The sequence below is a fragment of the Abrus precatorius genome, unplaced genomic scaffold (assembly GCF_003935025.1).
Source record: "Abrus precatorius isolate BTA unplaced genomic scaffold, Abrus_2018 Scaffold3, whole genome shotgun sequence".
NCBI lineage: Eukaryota > Viridiplantae > Streptophyta > Magnoliopsida > Fabales > Fabaceae > Abrus > Abrus precatorius.
The window spans coordinates 11,275,870-11,297,546 of record NW_020874373.1 but is presented as its reverse complement, the minus strand read 5'-3'; the positions used below and the strand labels follow the sequence as shown (position 1 = coordinate 11,297,546).

The following is a 21,677-nucleotide window of genomic DNA, read 5'->3' as shown; positions in this document are numbered from 1 at the left end:
AATGGTTATGTCATGAATGTTCAACATCAATTGGCAGTTTTTCTTTTTCAGGGTAAATTAATCGACCGATTCTATTTCTTTTCCAAACACCTTTTCCTTTTCGACACAGAGACTATTATTTTTCTGCCATAACATAAGATACCATACCATAACCAACAACCAATCAACGTAACCGAACCACCAAATTATAATAACATTGGCTTTTGGAGACTATAATATTGCTCTTATCATAATAAACTGTACGTGAAAATTTAATAGAGCGAGCTTATAGGTTGTGGTCATGTTCCTATAGATCTTCCAAAGCACCAAGCAGACAAGAGCCACTAGATATATATATATATATATATATATATATATACACATATGCATATGCAATAGATGTTCATTATTATTATTGCTTTCAAATTTCAATCCCTATTCTCTAAGTACATATATAGATAGCATCATGACCCTCCCCACCAAACCCAACTTGCTCTCTTTGCTTCTCCCAGTGCTCATTCTCTATTTCTCTATCTTCATTGCAACAGCTGGTATGAAAAACCATGTATTGAAGAACCCTTAATTTATCTTTCTCTTTTTTTTCATTCATGCTAGAGAAATTGGATTAAACGGTGTGATTGTTGTCATAACTCATAGTCATGTTATGTTCAATAGAGGGAACTAAGGATATTAGTAATGTCTTGATGCTCCTCACAAATACGTGCTCGCGCTTGTGGGTGTATTTATTATATTCTCATTTTGAAAGCAGTTATGTTCAAATCTTGATCATTGTTTTTTCAATAAAATTTTGTCTACTAAATGAAGTTTGGTACGGTTTTCCTTCTTTCAATTTAACTAGTGTAGTTAGTGCATTACCTCTGTGTATTTAGATAGAAACTTTGGTTGATGAATCACCTAAATTAAAATTGTTCTATGTTGTGAATTGAAGATATTGGTTTGACTCTTGTTACTTTGATTTTATTGACAAATAATTACATGAGAAAGATATCCGTATGTGTGACTAATGCCAACTGCAATACTGTTTGCTGGATGATCAACCAGCATGAACTCTGCAGTACTTGCAGATATGCATGAATTTAATTATACGATACAAAACTATTTGTTTCTCCTTATATTGATTGTTCGACTTCTGTGGTTTATTTTTACCCTTTCCTTCTTGAATATGAATTAGAATAATGGAAACATCCAAAGAAAATGCTTTACATTTCTTTTATGTTTATGAATATTAATTGATAATAATAAATTCCTTGTATTTTTTCAAATATAAAAAAACAAATACTCTTTTTTATATTCATTATTTTTTAAACTTTTTTATATTTTTATTTATTATAAAATTCATGTTTACAAGATATCTATACTTTATTTATAAAAGTGAATATATTTTTTTAATATATAAACACACTAATTTAATTATTTAACATCGTAAGTATTTCTTAAATAGAATACAAATTTATGATATATATATATATATATATATATATATATATATATATAATTACTTTTTATTAGTTTTAATGAATCAAGTACTTGTTCGTTTTTTTAAACACGACCATAAATAATATAAATTTTAATGTTTTATGATTATTTTTCTTTGTCTTTTTGCGGATAATTTAAGGCGTATTTAACTGTTATTTCTAGTGGTCCAAAAATTCCATGGTTATACATATAATATCAATTGGAATATATAATTAATGCCACATTTTTCTTAATTGAGTTTGACCTTAGATTCTCCCTTTTATGAACAAAAGATGAAGAATATACCTACGCTGAAGGAACTAAGAACGGGCCAGCGAATTGGTGGCGTCTGAACCCACAATGGAAAGCATGTGGGAATGGAAAACTTCAATCTCCCATTGAAATCATAGACAAAAGCGTGGTAGAGCTTCCTCAATTGGGTGAACTTAAATTAGATCACAAACCAGCTCCTTCTATTCTAAAGAATAGGGGTCATGACATCATGGTAAGCCACTAATTGTTCATGAACGTGTTATTTTCATGAATCCTTCACTTGTTACATCTTATTGCAACTTCAATACACTAGCAGTTAATAAAATTACGCTAATGATCATCAAGAAGGACAAAATTTTGTTAGTCACATCCCAATATTTTTTATCAATGGGTCAATCCTTCCACGTACGTGATACATTTGTCCAATGAACCTAATATTTGTGCTTACTGTTTTGACAGGTGCAATGGAATGGGGATGCAGGCCAGCTTGAGATAAATGGAACTTACTACAAACTGATACAATGCCATTGGCATACACCTTCAGAGCACAAGTTGAATGGAATTAAGTGAGTTTGCCACATTATTTTCTGCTTGACACAATGGTACGGAAATTCCATATAAATATAGATGTCTTGTGCTTGTTTTCTAGGTTTGACATGGAAATACATGTAGTCCATCAAAACACTAAAGGAGAAATTGCTGTTATTGGAATATGGTATAAAATTGGCGGTCCAGATCCCTTTCTTTCAAAGGTTTGATATGTTTCTTGACATCTATTTGCTTCTGGGAGTTTATCTATGCATCACTTGTAGAGTATAGAGACATGTGCCATCCAGTTAAAATGAAAGTGTGAAATATGTAAATTTTAAGTACATATAGTTCTTATTGACCCCAAAAAAAAAAGTATAGTTCTCTCCCTATAAATTGAATATAACTTTGTCCCTTTAGTGATCCTGTAATCTCTAGAGGCAGCCTATAGATCAAAATTTAAAAATAAAATTACCCCTTAAAGTTTGTTCATGGCTGAAACCTTGAACTTAGATAAGTGAGTGGGTGTTGAGTACAGTTAAGTTATAAAAAAGAAAAAAGATATAAGAATCTAATTTGGTGCTGGTAATGATTGTGTATTGTGATTGAGTGATTCATTCACTTTTTTCATTTTTTGGTTTGTTTAAACTTTATTCAATTTGGCAGCTGATCAACAACATAAAATCAATTGGCGACAAAGAGATAGATTTAGGAGTAATCAACCCAAGTGACATCAGTTTCATCAGCAAAATGTATTACAGATATGTTGGTTCCCTGACAACTCCACCATGCACTGAAGGTGTTATTTGGACAGTAATGAAGGAGGTTCTGTACTTTCACATGATTTTCTTAACTAGCATAGGCTGATTTGTACTAGACACCTTTTTTTTAAAGAAAAACTCACATAGCTTGTCTATTACAGGTGAGGACAGTCTCAACAGAGCAGTTAGATGCCTTGAAAGGAGCTGTTCATCACGTAAGTAAATATCAGTACCCACTGTATCTGTAAAAAAAGTAGCCTACAAAAATTGAAAATTACTTTTCAGTTAAAATATAAATTTGTTATCAATAATTAATATTCATTTACAAATTAATATCTGTATTTAAAAAAACATTTTAATCTTTACATTAATATTTATTATATTTTAATTCTTTCCATTATAATTTCGTTAAAAAAGCCTAAAAAAATATTAATTTTTACTAATAATATTACAACGAACAAGTCTTATGTTAAAATATTTATACAAAGACTAAAATCGAGTATTTTATGTTAAAAGGACTAATTTATGGTATAAATTTTAAAAATTAAATATATATTTTAACTTAAATAAGTATGATTTTATCTTTTAAAACTTTTTGATCAAATTGAATATTGCTAAAAGGTTCATAAAATCACCTTAAGCATCCAAATACTATCCTCATCTTAATTACAACTGTTGCACAGGGATTTAAGGAAAATGCAAGACCAACACAGGAACTTAATGGAAGACAAGTTTGGTCATATACTCCGTAGATGAAACAAAAGCATGCTTAAACATTTGTACACGATGTGAAGGGAGTTGAAATGCTTCTACAGTTGGCAAATAAAGAAGAGAACAACAAGAAGAGCTATTTGTATGGACAAATAAGGGTAGATCTAGATGTTAGCACGATCAAGCATATGGCATATGATGATTATCTTTATTATGATATTTGTATCTGCTTAATTGTTTTGATAGTGAGATATTTTATATTAGTAGATACTTTCTCTCTCTATATTATACTATAATTTATCAATTACTTATTTGACTACTTGGAAATGAGATTAAGAGTGAATACTCAATTAAATTGTGACAATTTAAATTAGTGTTTGAAAATTATTGACCTATACAGTATCAAACATATAATTTGAGTTGAAGATCCTCAAAGTGTACATGGATGATCTTTTATTTTTTTAAATAACAATTAACTTTGTCCAACTTCTTCGTTTATTTTTTTAAGTCAGATATTTGATTATAAATAAAATTAACTAAAAATTCACTAATCTACAATGATGGCTCCAAAACGTTTTTAAAATTATAAAATTATTTTATTATTAAAAACACATTCATTAAGAATAAACCTTATGACATTTACAAAATGTTTAAAAAAATGTTTTATGTAATTAAAAAAATTGTATAGTATATGTAAAATTGGTGTAATCATATGTATTTATTATTATGCCTCTTGATTAGGGTTGTGTAAACTTGAATTATGTGAATTGTTTTTATGTTGGAATATGGAATATAAAGGTTGTGTAATTGCCGAATGAGGAATAGGGCAGTTGGTGTATTGTGTAATGATATTGTTAAATGTAAAGTGCAGTGTGAGCTGGAGAATGATTATTAAGTGTACTGAGTGTCTGGATAATTTAGAAAGTATAGTGAAGAGTTGGTAGTATTTAACTCAAAAGAGAAATTTGAAGTCTGGGTGAAGGGTATTTCGCTCAAGTGAGATCAATCTCGCTCAAGTGAAAGCACATATGATTACCTCAGTTGTAACTTTGTCCAAGCGAAAAGGAATCTTGCTCAGGCGAGAGGTGACCTCGCTTAAGCAAGGAGTCGCAGGAGTAATATGTAACTCTCTGGACACAATCCCGCCAAAGCAAGAATGTTGTTCGCCTAGGTGAGATATAGCTCGCTCAAGCGAGAATATCAGGAATCTAAGATGTTTCACTTTCTGTTTTTCTTGCCCGGGGCAAGGGCATATTTCGCTCAAGTGAGAATTAGCTCGCTTCAGCGAGAGCGCGCGGGCTGAAAGGGTATTTAAGGAGTCTCAGCATCTAAAAACTTCATTTTTCTCACTAGACACTCCTTTCTCTCTCATTTTCTCTCTATTCTCTCACTTCTTCTCCTTAGAGAAAATATTCTCAAAGCCGAATTTCTTTCTGATCAAAGTGAGATTTTCTATCTCATCAAGATCTAGATTTGAGCCGTTTGAACCGTATTTCATACCCAAACGCTTGATCTATCCCTTTGGGACTTACAAGGAGTTGATTTGAAGAAAACTCATTCCAGGTAAGGGGAACTTACCTGATTTTATCTAGTTTATTTAGTAAAGACCGAGATGTTTATATAAAACGTATTATTCTAGTTAAGAATAGTGAGCTGTATGAGTTAACCTTGGGCTAGGACCCAAAGCTTGTATAGTCAAGTATATTTCTCTGTTATCTGATGAGTGTTTAAAAAGTCGTGATAAAATATAATGTACTAAAATGCTATGATGTATATAACATGCTGGAATGTGATATATGAACCGAAAGTACTAATATATGTTGAAATATTTAATTAATATTTTAAGTTGTTTAGTCTCACTATGTGTTGTGTATTGAAATGTTGAGTTTTGTTGTGAAAATATATATATAGCTGAATTGTTGAAGTTAAATGAAATTATATATCTTATTGTATTGCTAAAGCTAAAAAATAAAATTTGTTGTGCTGTAATATGTTAATTTCGTCGTGCTACATCGTAATCATTTTAGAGCTGATTAGGATGCTGAGTTGTACTGTGTCTGGATTCAGATATCGGGATGAGTTGCTCCCAGACCGGAAAACAGTTCCTCTTGATTATTTAGGTTGTGAAGTCAGATAGAATAAAATTATTGCATTTGCATTAGTTGGGCTGAAATTGGGCTAAGCATGCTGCATCAATTCATTGAATCTGTTATGTTGAATGCTGTAAAATATGTTAGCTGTTTAATACACTTTACATATTTATATTCTATATTATGATTGTAAATTTTATAAGCTCACCTTTGCATCTTGTTGTGTTGGTATGTATGCTGCAATGATCGTACAATGATACGTGAGCAAAAGTTATAGGAAATGCATTTACTGCTCAAGCTAAAAGGTCTAACTAAGAGACATTGGAGTTAACATTTGGAATATCACGATGTTAATCATTTTGTTAGTCTAGAATTTGAGCATTAAGTTTAGACTATTGGGTTATTAATTTGCCAAAGAATATAATTATATGTCAAACACTTGTATTTTGAATTCCTCGCTGAATCAATTTATTGTAAATATATAAATTTATGTAAATTTTGATATTATATGAAAATATCCCAGGAACTTCATTATTTTGTTGATGTGAATGTTAAGGACTCGTGTATATAATATCTAATAAATGGATAAGTGAATTAGAAATGTTAGTGTTAAATGTCATTAATTTTTTAAGAAAATGGGTCGTGAAAGTATACATACTTTAAGTATGTTAGGCACAAATAATAAAAGAATAGAGATAGATATCAATATATAATTTTATTTTAGAGTTTTTTCTTTTTTGCTATCAATTGTTATTCTGGTTAATTATTTTAATTTTATGTTTTATTACATAATTTTTCATTTTAAAATCTTACATAAAACTCTTTATACTGAGTAATTAGATTAATTATAGGTGTACAAATTAATAGATATTCAATCATATTATTTTAAATAAAAATTAAATTTTAAATAAAATATTATATTTTTTAATTTATATAAATTTAATATACATAATAATAAAAATAGTATTAAATGATTCAATCATTACTTTATTATTATTTTTTTGCAAAATTGATAAAAAAATATTATAACAATGCTATAATTTTTTCTCATTACAAATAAAACGTTTTCTTTATTTCTAAAATTTTTTTTAGAAAAAATTTTGTGTCTTGAATTGATGCATTATTATGCAAAATTATGGAAAAGTGAATTAATTTATAAAGAAATTATTAAAAAATTCAAATTATAATTTTACAGTGACTATACAATAATTATTAATATTTAATTATTTATATAAATTAATTAATTATTTTTATGCAAGAAATTCAAATGTAAATGAGGAAAAGCAAAGCTATTAAAAAAAACAGAAAAATGAAGCAGTAAGTAATAATTACATGATTAATTTTATAAAGTTAAGTAACATTTTAAAAATGTTATATAATTTTTATGTTTCGATTATGAAAATTGATTATAATATTTAATAACTTTATATAAAAATTCATTTAATATGTTCTCATATAAATTATATTTAAATATAATATTTATAACTTACGGAAAAATATAACTATTGTTCCACGTTGTCGGTATTGGTAGATTTAGTTGAATGAAAATGAGTATTGAATGAGATTATTTCTGAGAAAATAAATGCTTAATTTATTTTTTAAAAATAACAAAAAAATGTACTTATTTGTTTAAAATTAAAAAGAAAAATAAAATTTAGGAAGTGGAATTGTAGTTACACTCAAACTAATAATTGCATTGTTGTTCTATTTCTTCCCGCCGTCTATACACGGCAAATTCCACCGTCAAAATGGAAATATACCGGGTAGCGCACGTTAGCGGAAATGTCACCTGTACAGCGCACGTTAGCGCACGTCAGTGCTTCCATTTCTTCTCTTTTCTTTCTGCTCTCTTTTCTCACCTTATCCTACGCACCACTCTGCTCCCCTTTCTCATCTTAGGGTTCTTCTTCTTCTCTTCATGCTTCGTCCCAGAACTAGGGTTCCTTCCTAGTCGCAGCACATGGATCACAGGTCCAAACCCAAGGACTCACTCTCTTACTCCACCCTCTTCAATCTTGAGGTCCGTTCCGTTTCATATCTCTGTGGAATTCAGTGTGTTGTCTTCTTTCATGGTTTACTATGATGGAATTGAAGAATTGTTTTGAGTTGAATTTTTAGCTATTTTTATTTTTTCTTGAAAATTCAAGATATTTGTTTTTATGTTTCGGATTACACTGTTTTGTAGTCTTTGATGAGCTTTCAGCTTCCAGAACAAGATGATGACTTTGATTACTATGGGAATAGTAGTCAGGATGAGAGCAGAGACAGCCAAGGTAGGCACTACTTCTTAGTTACTTGGATTTTTCATGATTTTAAACATTACTGTTTGGCTAGTGAAATAATTGTTGGTTTAAGAGATTGAACTTATGTAAGTGTACTCTGTATCTTTGGGATACTTCCATGAGTAGGTGGGGTGATTGCAAATCACAGTAATGGGAATGTGCGTGGAAGGGAAGTGAGTTTGCTGAAGAAGAGGAGGTGGTCTCAAAACAGTGACAACGAGGAGAAGAGTAGTTTTTACGGGACACATATGACGGAAGAGAGATATCGGTCGATGCTGGGAGAGCATATTCAGAAATACAAGAGGAGGTTTAGGGATACCTCGACCAGTCCTGCCCAAAATCAGGCTGCTGTTCCACTTGTGAAAGGTAATGCGGGATTGAAAGCTCGCAAGTCCGGGAACGAGCGTAGGGGAGGATTACATGCTGCGGAAACTACATCGGAATGGATGAATGATTCCAATTCTCAGAGACCAGGAAACTACCGTGATGCAGATTCAATGCAGCAACATGGCACTGATAGGTTTTCCTTTTCTGCTTTGTTGCCTTTTATAGTGTTTGGCTTTGTGAATAATGAATCATTGTTTACATTAGAAATGACCTTACCTTTTGTAAACTCCTTCCAGGATTATGTATGAACCTGCATCTGTGGATATTGGGGATGGTATCACTTACAAGATTCCTCCAATCTATGATAAGTTGGCTTCAGCTCTGAACCTCCCAAGCTTCTCAGATATCCATGTTGAGGATTTTTACTTAAAGGGTACCTTGGATTTGGGATCCTTGGCTGAAATGATGGCTGCTGATAAAAGGTTTGGGAACAGAAACCGAGGAGGCATGGGGGAAGCAATACCTCAGTATGAATCACTTCAGGCACGGCTGAAGATCATGTCAGCTTCTAATTCAGCTCATAAATTCGGTCTGAAAGTATCTGATATTGGTTTGAATTCCTCCATTCCGGAGGGGGCAGCAGGAAGCATAAAGCGATCTATTCTATCTGAGGGTGGTGTATTGCAGGTTTATTATGTGAAGGTTTTGGAGAAAGGTGACACCTATGAGGTATCTTTCAAATAATATGAATTGATATTTTTTCCTGTTATCCTTACAGTCTCCCTCTATTTTTTTAATTATTTATCTTTGTCTTTCAACTACTTCAGATCATTGAAAGAAGCCTACCTAAGAAGCAAAAGGTGAAGAAAGACCCTGCTTTGATAGAGAAGGAGGAAATGGAAAGATGTGTAAAGATTTGGGTAAATATTGTAAGAAGAGACATACCAAAGCATCATAGGAACTTTACTACTTTTCATAGAAAGCAACTGATTGATGCCAAGAGGGTCTCAGAGACTTGTCAAAGAGAGGCATGTCCTGTTTCATTCCTTTTAATATGTCCTATATCTGTTATAATTCATATTAATTTGTGGTATAGCTATCTAGTGGTTTTGTCTAAAGGTTTTGATGGTAGGTCTGGTATTTTGTCTATAATAACTTACATGGATCTATTTTTTCTTTCAGGTTAGAATGAAAGTTAGTAGATCCCTTAAATGGACAAGAACTGCTGGTATGCGCACCCGGAAACTAGCTAGAGACATGTTGCTGTTCTGGAAACGAATAGACAAGGAGATGGTACTTTTTAATTCCTTCCTGAATTTTTTTATTTTATGGTACTGGATATTGAACTCTGGAAGACAGTGTATTTCAAGAAGTCTTCTTTTTTTTGTGATTATGGTGAACTTTAGTAGGACATGATGGCTGCATACTCTCTCTTTTGCTCCACCTTTACATTTGAAGACGAGTTTAATGAATGGTTGTTGATAATAGGTTGTACCTACTTTCTTAATTGTGCATGTATTTCATTTATGCATGTTTATCTAATGGATAATAGGTTATTAAAATGATGTCGTAGTTTTTAAATGTCGTGGGTAATGATTGATCCAGATGGTAATTTGTGCTCCTTTTTAGGATTTAATTTTGGGGTCCAAGCTGTTCAATTCAGGTGTCATAAAAGAAGAATTGGAATTTTTTTATTTGATATCAGACCTTTTTGGTCATGACATAAAATGGGGTCTATTTGGTAGACATGCAAATATGATAATCTCTACTTGGATTTATATCTTGGTGTGAATATTGTCATGCTTGTTACATTTCACTCGAACATTAGACTTGAATATGCTGTGATTTTTCAATTTCATTCCTTGCAGGCAGAAGTGAGAAAAAGGGAGGAAAAAGAAGCTGCTGAAACTTTGAGGCGTGAACAGGAAGTTAGAGAAGCAAAGAGGCAACAGCAAAGGCTTAATTTTCTTATACAACAGACTGAGCTGTACAGTCACTTTATGCAGAACAAGGCAAACTTAATATCTTCAGAAGCTTTACCCAAGGTAGATGAAGATACATATGATCAAGATGCACTGATTGACTCTTCAGATGCTGGGCCTAATGAGGAGGAAGATCCTGAAGAGGTTGAATTGAAAAAGGAAGCTTTGAAGGCTGCTCAAGAAGCAGTATCTAAGCAGAGAAAGTTGACAAGTGCTTTTGACACTGAATGCTTGAGGCTGCGCCAAGCTGGTGAAACTGATTCACTTCCACCAGAAGTTGCTGGAGCTAGTAACATTGATTTACAAACCCCGTGAGCTTCCTCTCTCTATTTATTGTCATGTCAATGCACATCTATGCTACATAGACATGTTTAAATATACATATGCAAATTATTTGTTGACATCCATCTAGATAGTATTGAGGACTGAGGAGTGTGAGTTAAGCAATATTATATTCGTGCTAATGCTAATTAAGTTTATGTATTGTTGTATTGCAGCTCAACCATGCCAGTGGCGTCCACTGTTCGGACACCTGAATTATTTAAAGGTTGTCTTAAAGAATATCAGCTAAAAGGTCTTCAATGGCTAGTTAATTGTTATGAGCAGGTTGTTGAGCAATCCTAAATAAAGTTTCACTTAGTGATTTATTTTGTTTGGCTGTTAATTTGAAGGCTTTTAATAATATTTTCAGGGTTTAAATGGTATTCTAGCGGATGAGATGGGACTTGGAAAGACCATTCAGGCTATGGCTTTTTTAGCCCATTTAGCTGAGGTAGATATTCAAACACCTGTTTTGGTACATGTTTGTGATTTCATTGTAACTTGTTTGTCCCTTGCAGGAGAAAAATATATGGGGACCTTTTCTTGTTGTTGCACCTGCTTCTGTATTAAATAATTGGAATGAGGAACTTGAGCGCTTCTGCCCTGAACTGAAAAGACTTCCATATTGGGGTGGGCTTTCAGAGCGGACAGTACTTAGGAAAAGTATAAACCCAAAGGATCTATATCGTAGGTAATGTTAATTAATTAATTTCTTATGCATTTTTAACCTTGAAAAACACATGTCTGGTGGTAGTAATAACCTTATACACAAGGTAGATGTTTGTAAAATGGACATTTAAAACCAAATGTTGCTAAACCTAAGAAATATATTTAAATACATATAAATTTGGTATGTGAAATTTGGTATGTCGAATGTTAATAAGAGGGTTTTCAAATTGAGTTCTTAGAATATCGTCCTATAGAGATTATTTTCAATTATAGAAAATATCGTGATTTAATTGTTTAAATTTAAATAGTGCATAATGAAGTAAAATAAAAGTATGAAAGAATTAAACAAGAGATTAATTAAATGATCAACAAAATAGCACAATTTCTAACAAGAAAACTATTTGAGATGAGTTTAAGACTTTTGGTTTCATCTTTACATTTGTTTATGTTCACTTTTAGTTTAACCAAAATATCTTATTTTTTTATGATTGTCAATCACTCATTAAAACTATTAACACCTAATGATCATACAATATTAACATTTTCTTCCGTAAATTATTATTCCAATGGTCATGTAAGACAAAAAGAAAGAAAAAACAATAAGAGCTTATTAGTTTATTAATTTAATAATCAATTGAAAGAGAAAAATTAAATTTGATCTATTTAATTTCTTATCTTATTTTATCTTGTAGATCCATTAATTACATGTGATATGATTGCCTATAATGCAATTAATTATGAAATATTAAGATTTATTAATTCGCAACATAAAAATATACAAACACTAGGGTAAAAATCAATCGTCAAAGGAAACTGCAATTGTAATTTAAACAGAAAGATCACATAAAGTGTGTAAAGGGTCTATTGTAGTTCTAGCTATGAATTTAGCTACTCATTACAAAATAAACAAATAAAGTAATTGTAAAGAAATCCATATACATTCGAAATAGAAATACACTTAGAGAAATCTCAAAGGAAAAGAGATAAGAAGAATTCTTGTTTTCTAAAAGTGCTCTTGATCACTTACTCATTATGTCTTTACCAATGATTTCTACTTTTAATTAGCTCCGAAAATTGTCAAAAGTCGGCTTGGCAAAATTTATTTCTCGTAGGCACCTTAAGTCCCTTTAAATTTACGAAAACTTTAAAAAATTCTCTTAATTTGAATCACCAAATAAGCACAGTCATGCATACCTGTAAGCACGACCGTGCTTAACCACGAAGCACCCCAAAACTGATTGTTAAGTAAGTCTGTGCTTCATGTTTGAGCATGACTCTGCTTTCCATCAAATTTTCTCCAATTGTGACCAAAATACTCCTTCAATTCGCTGTTGATCTTCTAATGATAGCCTGCTATAAATGATAGCAAAATTAGTGTCAAATACCTATTTCTTTCTCTAAAAAAACAAAACAGAAAAAACTAATACAAAGTTTTAATACAACAGAGTTGTAAACTCTAATACCAAGTGTATGGAAATAAGATATAAAAACACTTCAAAATACAAACTTATCAAGAATGTAGTCTCACTTCCCTTGGTACTTATATACTTGTTCATGTGTTGTAGAAAAAATTGTCTAAATCAGGATTTCCTTTGAAAATTGATTTATGAAGTAAATGAAAGATTATATTTTACTGGCGTGACTTTTGACTTTCTGTAAGAATATTGAGTGAACCTATGAGTAATGATAATGGATTTAGTAAGGCAAAGGTGAGAATAGATTGCCTGCCCAGTGAGCTGGGTGAGCTAGATTCCTGAGAAAGAAATATTTCCACCAGCTGGTATGATCCATAAAGGAAGAAAACTTAAGCTCAAGAGAAGAACCTTGTATATTCTGGAATTTGCTGCCCTTTTTCCTTTAAATAAAATATTAACTTTCCGTGGATTTTCTGTGCTGGGGAAGTGAGAAGTATTTTAAGTCAAGCACATATGACTCAGAGCACAGATAAAATGCAATACAATGCTAGCTATATGACTTCTTAAAAATTGTAGGATATATACAAATTAGTATAAAATGTAAATGTTATCTAATTATTGTGACATTCCTATTTTAGTATAAATTAAAAAAATAAAGCAAAAAAAATGTAAAATGCAGATAGGGGTATTCTTATGTAGTCATGGGACAAAAATGAAACCCAAATTTAAGGACAGAAAGTATAGTTTTGCCAATTTTTAACTGTTTAAATTTGAAAAGTGGATGAAAACTACAGTAATAACTACAGTATATTTTTGAAAAAATAAATTAAGTTCCTGAAAATTAGGATCTCTTTGTAAATGGTGGAACTTTGTGATTGGCATGAAATGATGATTTTCTCCATTTTAAGATAATATTTCAAGAAAACAATTGGTTTCTCAGGATACTAAAAAGTGAATGCAGATGGGGGAATCTCCTTTCTTTTGTTGTAGAATATATATATTCAGTCAATTTGAATACACTACTAATCTACATAAAATCATCATGTTTTTCAACCTTTGGAATCATGAGGCTAATCTAATGCAATATTCTGGCCCTCACCTACCACTAGTCAGCTCAATTTGTAATTTATCTTTTTGGTCTTTAATTTTCATTCATTTTATTTCTATTTTAACCATACCTTGCTTATTTACCAGGGAGGCTAAATTTCATATTCTCATTACAAGCTACCAGCTATTAGTATCTGATGAGAAGTATTTTCGTCGCGTGAAATGGCAATATATGGTTTTAGATGAAGCTCAGGCAATTAAAAGTTCAACCAGGTTTGCTGAAATCTTGTTTCTAGTGTGCATTAGTGAATGACATTTATTATTAATAGGTCATTGGTCTGGCCATATGTTTTATATTGTTTGTATTTATTAATCATCTGGTTATTGAAGTTATATTAACATCTGTTTTTGTGATTGACAGTATAAGATGGAAGACACTCCTCAGCTTTAATTGTCGGAATCGTCTACTGCTGACTGGTACACCCATTCAGAATAATATGGCTGAATTGTGGGCTCTTCTGCATTTCATCATGCCAACTTTATTTGACAGCCACGAACAGTTTAATGAGTGGTTTTCTAAAGGGTATATATTCCACCTTAAAGTCCTTGAACATGTTAGCTATATAACTACTGTCTTACTGTGGTTTATGATCCGCCCATGTCAGAATTGAGAACCATGCAGAACATGGGGGTACTTTAAATGAGCACCAGCTGAATCGATTGGTAAGTTTCTGTCCCATTGATAATCATAGTAAGATGGTTGGGATGTGTTATTATATTTGATTTCCTGAATTAGGAATTTTATGGGCATTTAAATAGCCCATGTTCTGGAGTGAGAGGTAATTGCTTCATGAAAGGGGAAAAATGTTGGTGCCATTCATTGAGTTCTTGCCTTTAATTGGATGTTAAAATTCTTTGGAATTGTTATATTCACAATGTGTGTGTGTGTGTGTGTGTATATATATATATATACATGTTTATGAGTTAAAACTGGGGTATGATGATTAAAATTACAATAGGAAGTGTTATATGGTAACTCTTATTTTTATTATTGCTTCTAACTTCTAATTATAATTGATTGGGTTTTGTTAATTTTATTAGAGTTCTTCTTATTTGAAACTATTTGACTTATACTCTTCTCCTAACAGCATTCAATTCTAAAGCCTTTCATGCTGCGTCGTGTTAAAAAGGATGTAATTTCTGAGCTGACTACAAAAACTGAGGTTACTGTGCATTGTAAGTTGAGTTCTCGGCAGCAGGCTTTCTATCAAGCAATTAAGAACAAGATATCTCTTGCTGAGTTGTTTGATAGTAATCGTGGGCAGCTCAATGAGAAGAGAATTCTAAACTTAATGAACATTGTTATTCAATTAAGGAAGGTAACCAATCCATATTATTCTGGCTTTCTTTTCTCTTTGTACTGAATTCTAGTAGTGTGAATTTTGTATGATATGGTTCTTTTTGAGATAAGGATTGTTGTGATTCAAGAATGTGCTTAATAAATATTGCTCTTTAAATATGATAGGTTTGCAATCATCCAGAGTTGTTCGAAAGGAGTGAGGGAAGCACTTACCTTTACTTTGGAGAGATTCCGAATTCCCTTTCACCTCCTCCATTTGGGGAGTTGGAGGATGTGTATTATTCTGGTGGTCACAACCCCATATCATATGAGGTACTTCCTCATCCTCATGCCTTACTATGTCAAATGATTCAATTTTATATGGTCTTGTATTGTTGCAAACTTATCCATGTTTGATTCCTTAAGAAGTAGATCTCTCCATTCCTATCATATCACAAATCTATTGTAGGGAATCTTTACATTGTGGATGATTGGTTATGCACACTGCTTAAACAATCATCCTTGAATCTATAGCTGAGAGCCTGAGACAAAGGTGATTGGTCTTGTACTGCTCAAACTATCCTTGACTCTGTAATTGAAACAAAACTAATTTGATTTATGAACAGAGATTGTTTTATGAAAAACATAATTTCATTCAGGAAACAGGATCTCGTTGCAATGTTGCCACTGTTTTGTTTCTTACATTTTATAAAGCCAGCAATTGAAATTTTAGTACGATGATTTAATTTATGCAATGTTAGCTATTGGGTTGGTAATTTTTATGGTCTTAAAATGGGTTCATAGTAAATTGTTGTTGTAAAGAGGATTGTTTAATGGGTGACTCAAGGTTAAGGTTTGAGAAGAATCGAAAGAGGATATGAAAGGATAAAATGATAAAATAGTAATTTTCTTTCTTTTTTATATGGGAGCATATAAATCAGAAAACAAAGAATGCACATGTGGGGGATGATGATGGGTGAATTAATTATTTTGCACAAAACATTGGTCTATTCTGTCTGATGTGTCACACTTTCATGTCAGATCTGATTTGTGATGGCTTATCTTCTATGTGCATCTAGTCAGTGTGCTAATTTTAGGTGGATTTTGTGTTTCACACTACCTTACATTATGCACACTGTGTAGCTGGTTCCATATGTACTAAGTTGTGGGTAAAATTTAATACATATGAAACATGATGGTTTGTGTCATATTGACATTTTTATTTTGGTATTGTAAAAGGGAAGTTTGTTTCAACATGAAAATGTTTACCCTTAGGAAAATCTCTTTATATGTGGTTAATAAATGACCAAGGTCATGCTGATGTTGCTTTTTCTTTTGTTTTGGTCTAGGATTTTCTCTTTCCCCTAGTAATGAGCTGTCTATGCTACATCATGTTAATAATGCCTGCTGCAGTATTTTCTTTTCCTTACTGTTTTTGTTATTTTCCCCACAATTTTTCAGATTCCAAAACTTGTCTATCAAGAAATTATGCAAAGTTCTGACACTCTTAGTTCAGCTGTTGGTCATGGTGTCTCCAGAGAATCCTTTCAGAAACATTTTAATATTTTTAGACCAGAAAATGTTTATCGATCTGTCTTCTCAGAAGATAAGTGCATTAAAAGTGGAAACTTTGGTTTTACCCATTTAATAGATTTGTCTCCACAAGAGGTGACATTTCTGGCTACCAGTTCTTTAATGGAGCAACTATTATTTTCTATGATGAGATGGGAACAAAAATTCATTGATGAAGCTGTGGACTTCCTAATGGAGACCATAGATGATGATCCAGAATGCAGTTACCTTGAGAAAGAAAAAGTGAGAACCGTTACACGAATGTTATTGGTGCCGTCAAGATCTGAGACCCAGTTTCTTCAAAAAAGATTGCCAACTGGGCCCAGCCAAGCTCCTTTTGAGGCCTTGGTTGTCCCACATCAGGATAGGCTTTTATCAAATGCTAGGCTTCTTCACTCAGCTTACACATATATTCCCCAAAGTAGAGCTCCCCCAGTATGTTATGTTTCTTTATTATATGCTCATTAGTTATTTTTTTCCAAAATAAGTTACATTTTTTAACAAAACGATAATTGATTATTGACCACGTTTCTTCTTTTTCGCCATATAGATTGGTGCTCATTGCTCAGATAGAAACTTCTACTATAAAATGATTGAAGAATTACATGATCCCTGGGTTAAGAGATTGTTTGTGGGCTTTGCACGTACATCTGATTATAATGGACCTAGAAAGCCAGATGGTCCCCATCATTTAATTCAAGAGATAGATTCTGAACTACCTGTTTCTCAGCCTGCTCTTCAGTTAACGCACAGTATTTTTGGGTCGTGTCCACCTATGCGGAATTTTGACCCAGCAAAATTGCTCACTGTAAGTGTTGCTTTTATGCTTGTTCTTTCTTTCTCATGGAATGTCCCCCCTTCTCTCAACTGTCACGTTGAATTAATCTTCTAATTAACATAATTTTCATATAGGACTCTGGAAAGCTTCAAACACTTGACATATTATTGAAACGCTTACGAGCAGAAAATCATCGCGTTCTCTTGTTTGCTCAGATGACCAAGATGCTGAATATTTTGGAGGTACTTCAAACTTTTCGCAATGTTAAACCTTTTGATGTTGGGGGGTGTGTGTGTACATATATAAAAATCTGGAGTAGTATGATTCTGATATATTCAAAGATGTGACACACGAGTAAATGAATGAATAAAATTAGTCATTTTGAGACCCCTTTGGAATTAGTTAATTTCCCTTCAATGTAGTGATCACAATTTATATGAAATCAGCTTGTGAGGAGACCTAGAAGTTGCATGTGTGTGTATGTATGTATGTTTTCTTCCTAAAGCAATTAAATATATTTGATTCAACTTTTTTTAAGTTGAGAACTTTGGCTATTTGGGTAAGTTACAAATGTTCAATGATATGAAAATGGAAACCTTCCTACCTACCATGTTGAGGATCTATGTATAGTTCAAGTGTTCAACATAATTGCTCTACCAGTCTTGCCTTTTGGCCTTCCACTTTTATGGGTCTTCTGTTATATATGATGACTGATAATCATTCTTGCAGGACTACATGAACTACAGAAAATATAGGTATTTTAGACTTGATGGATCATCTACTATTCAGGATCGAAGAGACATGGTCAGAGACTTTCAGCATAGGTAATGCCTTCTAACTTTTTGTAATATTTTCATTTTGTACTCTGGATAGATTACGAACATTACTTATTGCATTATGCAGCAATTTATGATATTTCTTATTAATTTGTTGTAGGACTGATATTTTTGTGTTCTTATTGAGCACAAGAGCTGGTGGATTGGGTATCAACTTGACAGCTGCTGACACAGTCATATTTTACGAGAGTGATTGGAATCCAACATTGGATTTACAGGCAATGGACAGAGCTCACCGATTGGGTCAAACAAAAGATGTTAGTTCCATCTTTCCATCTACTTCTCCCTTCCCCTTTCACCTCGTGTGCACATGCCTTGTTAGTGCATTTTGTAATACTTGAATTTTAAAAAAGAATTATTTACTTTTTTAAGAGCTCTATTAGGGAGTTGGCAGAAATAAGAGATTATTTCTTTAAAATATGTTGAATGAAACACACATTACTATTCTATGGATGCCATGTTGCGTTTTGATCACAATGTATGTTCTCTATGAATTTTCCATCATTGCATATCTGGAACTGCTGCATCCCTTCCTCTCTCTGGAATGCACATATTTTCTTGCTCAGACATTATAGCTACTCCTTTTTAGTTTTTAAGTGTTTAACTTGTGCAGTTTTTTTTTTTTTTTTAATTTATATATGTATTTTAAACTTTTAGGTTACTGTTTACCGACTTATATGTAAAGAGACAGTTGAAGAGAAGATTCTTGTGAGAGCTAGTCAGAAAAGTACTGTACAGAACCTTGTTATGACTGGTGGTTCTGTTGGTGGTGATCTTTTAGCTCCTGAGGATGTTGTATCTTTGCTTCTAGATGATGTACAGTTGGAGCAGAAATTAAAGGAAATCCCTCTCCAGGTTGGTTGGGAATCTGGATAGCAAACTTCATTATTTTACAATATATTTAATATCCCTCTGATCAACCAAATGAAACAATAAGGAAAAATATACATTACAGAAACCCTAAAGCCACCCTAAAGCCATTTTCAGAAATTTTCTGGTTGTGTTTGACCTCACTTGTCTTTCCAGGTAAAGGATAAGCAAAAGAAAAAATTACCTATGAAGGGTATTCGGTTAAATGAAGAAGGTGATGCATCTCTGGAAGACCTAACAAACACCGTAGCCCAGGGTAATTCAGATTATGATATTTCCATAGAGCCAGAGGGATCAAAGTCTAGTAATAAAAAGGTAATATTGTACTTCTATTTATTTATTTAGTTGAAAAATCATAATTTTGTTTATATATATTTCAATTAATGTATTGTACAATTGTAAATTAGGCAATACAATTATCACAAACCAACTATCCTAAAAACTTAAGCTATTAGGTGAAGATACATGAATGGTTTTATTTTTATATTGCATTTGTAACACGCCCTCTCACACAAGAGCCTCTTGGGGTTTGAAATGAACAATGCACAAGCCCACCTACCTTGTGTTGAACTTTTTGTTAGAATAACGTGCATGAGGCTCAAACTCTAGAATATTTGGTCATTGAGGCCCTAATACCATTTCATGAATTAATTATCCTAAAATTTTAAGTAACCGCTGTAAATTGAGTTAGGGTAGTTTAGTAAAAAGGTCCCATAATTAAGTCTTGTCTTGACTTTCTTAATCTTGTTATGCCTTTCATCAACACATCACTTATTTTGAACCAGAGGGAGTGAAAAGATGGACTGGAGTATTTTCTGGTTAGTAGTCTATAGGGTATATATTAAGTCTTGTGGTAAAGCTGTATTTTTTCAAGGAAGTATGTTCACATTCAGAAAGCTTTTTTTCACATAAAACTGGGGAAAAGGACACATTACTTGTGTGTGTTTAATGACTGCATATTTGTGCTTATTTTATTGATTAATTGTACATCTACACATTTGGAAATCTGTGTAGATTTCTTTTTGAGAAGAAAATTGTAGGGAATGTATTTATTTGGATCTAATTCTCTTCAAAATTCAAATAACATGAGAGGTACTGTTAAAAAGATATAGACAAAATTAATGTTTAATCTTCCCTTAACCCATCATGGTTCTTACACAATAAAACTTTGATCTCTCTTTCCAACCTGGTGATCCTGTGACAACAAAGGATCCAAATGTGTAGCATTTGTTGGTTATATAATTTATATGTTAGTATTTAAAATTGAGCGATTTGAATTTTTAGATGTACTGATGTTCAGGGAGTTCAAATATTGCAAGTTTTATTTTGAATATTAATTTGGCAACATAACGTCTGTTTGCAGAGAAAAGCTGCCTCAGATAAGCAAACTTCGAGGTCCAAGAATTCTCAGAAGATGAGTGAATTTAGTACTACGCCTATGGACGATGAATTGGATGATGTCCATCCAAATACTGATCCAGCTAGCCAGAAACCCAAGAGACCGAAGAGGATAACGAAGAATGTGAACGAAAAGTTTGAAGAGGCTTTTACTGGGACTCCTACCATGGTCCCAGAGCAGCCCCAATTTCCACCTACAAGGGATTATAATGCCGGAGGTTCTATATCAGAATCAGGCCAAGACAACTGAAACACATAGTGAGACATTTTACAAAACATGGGAGTGACCATTCTATCAGCCCTGTGAATTGACAATTTTGGGGAGACTGCTAAATTTGGCTCTCTATATTTGATCAACAGTTTCTAGTTCCCTATTTCTTGGTTCTCGTCTTACTGGAAATAGTGGCGGCAAAGTTGAGTCAAGACAGGCAAAGGTGTATATCATAGGTTGTACATGGTATTAGTTCTTAATGTATGCTGATTATGGGGCTTTGTAGTTTGTAAAGATTGCTCCATCCTTAGTAGAGTTGATTTTTTATGTGCCACTAGCAATTATTTGTAACTAATGATAATTAATATCCTGTAATCTTGCTTGCCACCCTTATTAAGTTCATTGCATGAAAATTCGATACCCTATGTGAGATCTCTCGTGACCAATAACATGTTTAATTCATATTACCGTGAATGCTAGTAACTCAGCTTCGATTTTAGGTGTTAAAAAGATAAAAAAGAAAAGGTGCATTCCTCTCCAGCATCATAGGTTCTTAATATTTGGGAGTGTTTTATTATATAATATAAATTTGCTAATGTGCTGAATTTGGTCAGTGGTCAACTCCTCACTTTGACACCCTCACAAAATCGAAGTAGGATGGATTGCGTGTGCAAGATCAAATCAATAATTTCAAGTATTTACAACTGACTATTAATGACACCTAATTATTATTGTTATTATTTAAAAAAATTAAACTAAAATTTTAAGTGAAGTCTTGAATAGGGTATAATAAAGGATGTTTGAATTTTTAT

General features: G+C 32.4%; 2 protein-coding genes across 4 annotated transcripts; both read left to right on the top strand.

Annotated features, from left to right (window-relative positions):
* Positions 1-445: 445 nt before the first annotated feature.
* On the top strand, positions 446-3,769 carry LOC113860618 (alpha carbonic anhydrase 4-like). Its single transcript, XM_027493052.1, has 7 exons — positions 446-537; positions 1,741-1,960; positions 2,188-2,294; positions 2,378-2,480; positions 2,923-3,081; positions 3,179-3,232; positions 3,701-3,769. The coding sequence occupies exons 1-7, from the start codon at positions 446-448 to the stop codon at positions 3,767-3,769; spliced, it is 804 nt and encodes a 267-aa protein (XP_027348853.1).
* A 3,931-nt stretch (positions 3,770-7,700) lies between these two features.
* On the top strand, positions 7,701-21,340 carry LOC113860617 (chromatin-remodeling ATPase INO80-like). 3 transcript variants are annotated; one of them, XM_027493049.1, is made up of 23 exons: positions 7,701-7,838; positions 8,004-8,091; positions 8,227-8,620; positions 8,724-9,156; positions 9,255-9,455; positions 9,610-9,720; positions 10,296-10,720; positions 10,907-11,015; positions 11,101-11,181; positions 11,249-11,417; positions 13,924-14,134; positions 14,283-14,444; positions 14,527-14,584; positions 15,010-15,240; positions 15,387-15,533; positions 16,662-17,207; positions 17,323-17,580; positions 17,685-17,792; positions 18,280-18,374; positions 18,487-18,643; positions 19,044-19,241; positions 19,413-19,571; positions 20,620-21,340. In XM_027493049.1, exons 1-23 carry the CDS (start codon positions 7,779-7,781, stop codon positions 20,902-20,904), a joined length of 4,686 nt encoding a protein of 1,561 aa, XP_027348850.1. In that variant the 5' UTR covers positions 7,701-7,778; the 3' UTR covers positions 20,905-21,340. The 3 variants fall into 3 exon arrangements, with proteins under 3 accessions (XP_027348850.1, XP_027348852.1, XP_027348851.1); XM_027493051.1 differs by having other exon boundaries at positions 11,249-11,421; positions 14,009-14,134; XM_027493050.1 differs by having other exon boundaries at positions 11,249-11,421; positions 14,009-14,134; positions 18,487-18,688; positions 20,620-21,133.
* The last annotated feature ends 337 nt before the right edge of the window (positions 21,341-21,677 follow it).

What these genes read in the sequence shown, in the direction of transcription:
- LOC113860618 (XM_027493052.1), top strand. Translation starts at nt 446, where the DNA reads ATGACCCTCCCCACCAAACCCAACTTGCTCTCTTTGCTTCTCCCAGTG. An exon ending in ATTGCAACAGCTGGTATGAA is followed by an intron (nt 538 to 1,740) that starts AAACCATGTATT and finishes CTCCCTTTTATG; the next exon opens with AACAAAAGATGAAGAATATA. An exon ending in CACAAGTTGAATGGAATTAA is followed by an intron (nt 2,295 to 2,377) that starts GTGAGTTTGCCA and finishes CTTGTTTTCTAG; the next exon opens with GTTTGACATGGAAATACATG.
- LOC113860617 (XM_027493049.1), top strand. Translation starts at nt 7,779, where the DNA reads ATGGATCACAGGTCCAAACCCAAGGACTCACTCTCTTACTCCACCCTC. An exon ending in CAGCAACATGGCACTGATAG is followed by an intron (nt 8,621 to 8,723) that starts GTTTTCCTTTTC and finishes AACTCCTTCCAG; the next exon opens with GATTATGTATGAACCTGCAT. An exon ending in ACAACCCCATATCATATGAG is followed by an intron (nt 15,534 to 16,661) that starts GTACTTCCTCAT and finishes ACAATTTTTCAG; the next exon opens with ATTCCAAAACTTGTCTATCA.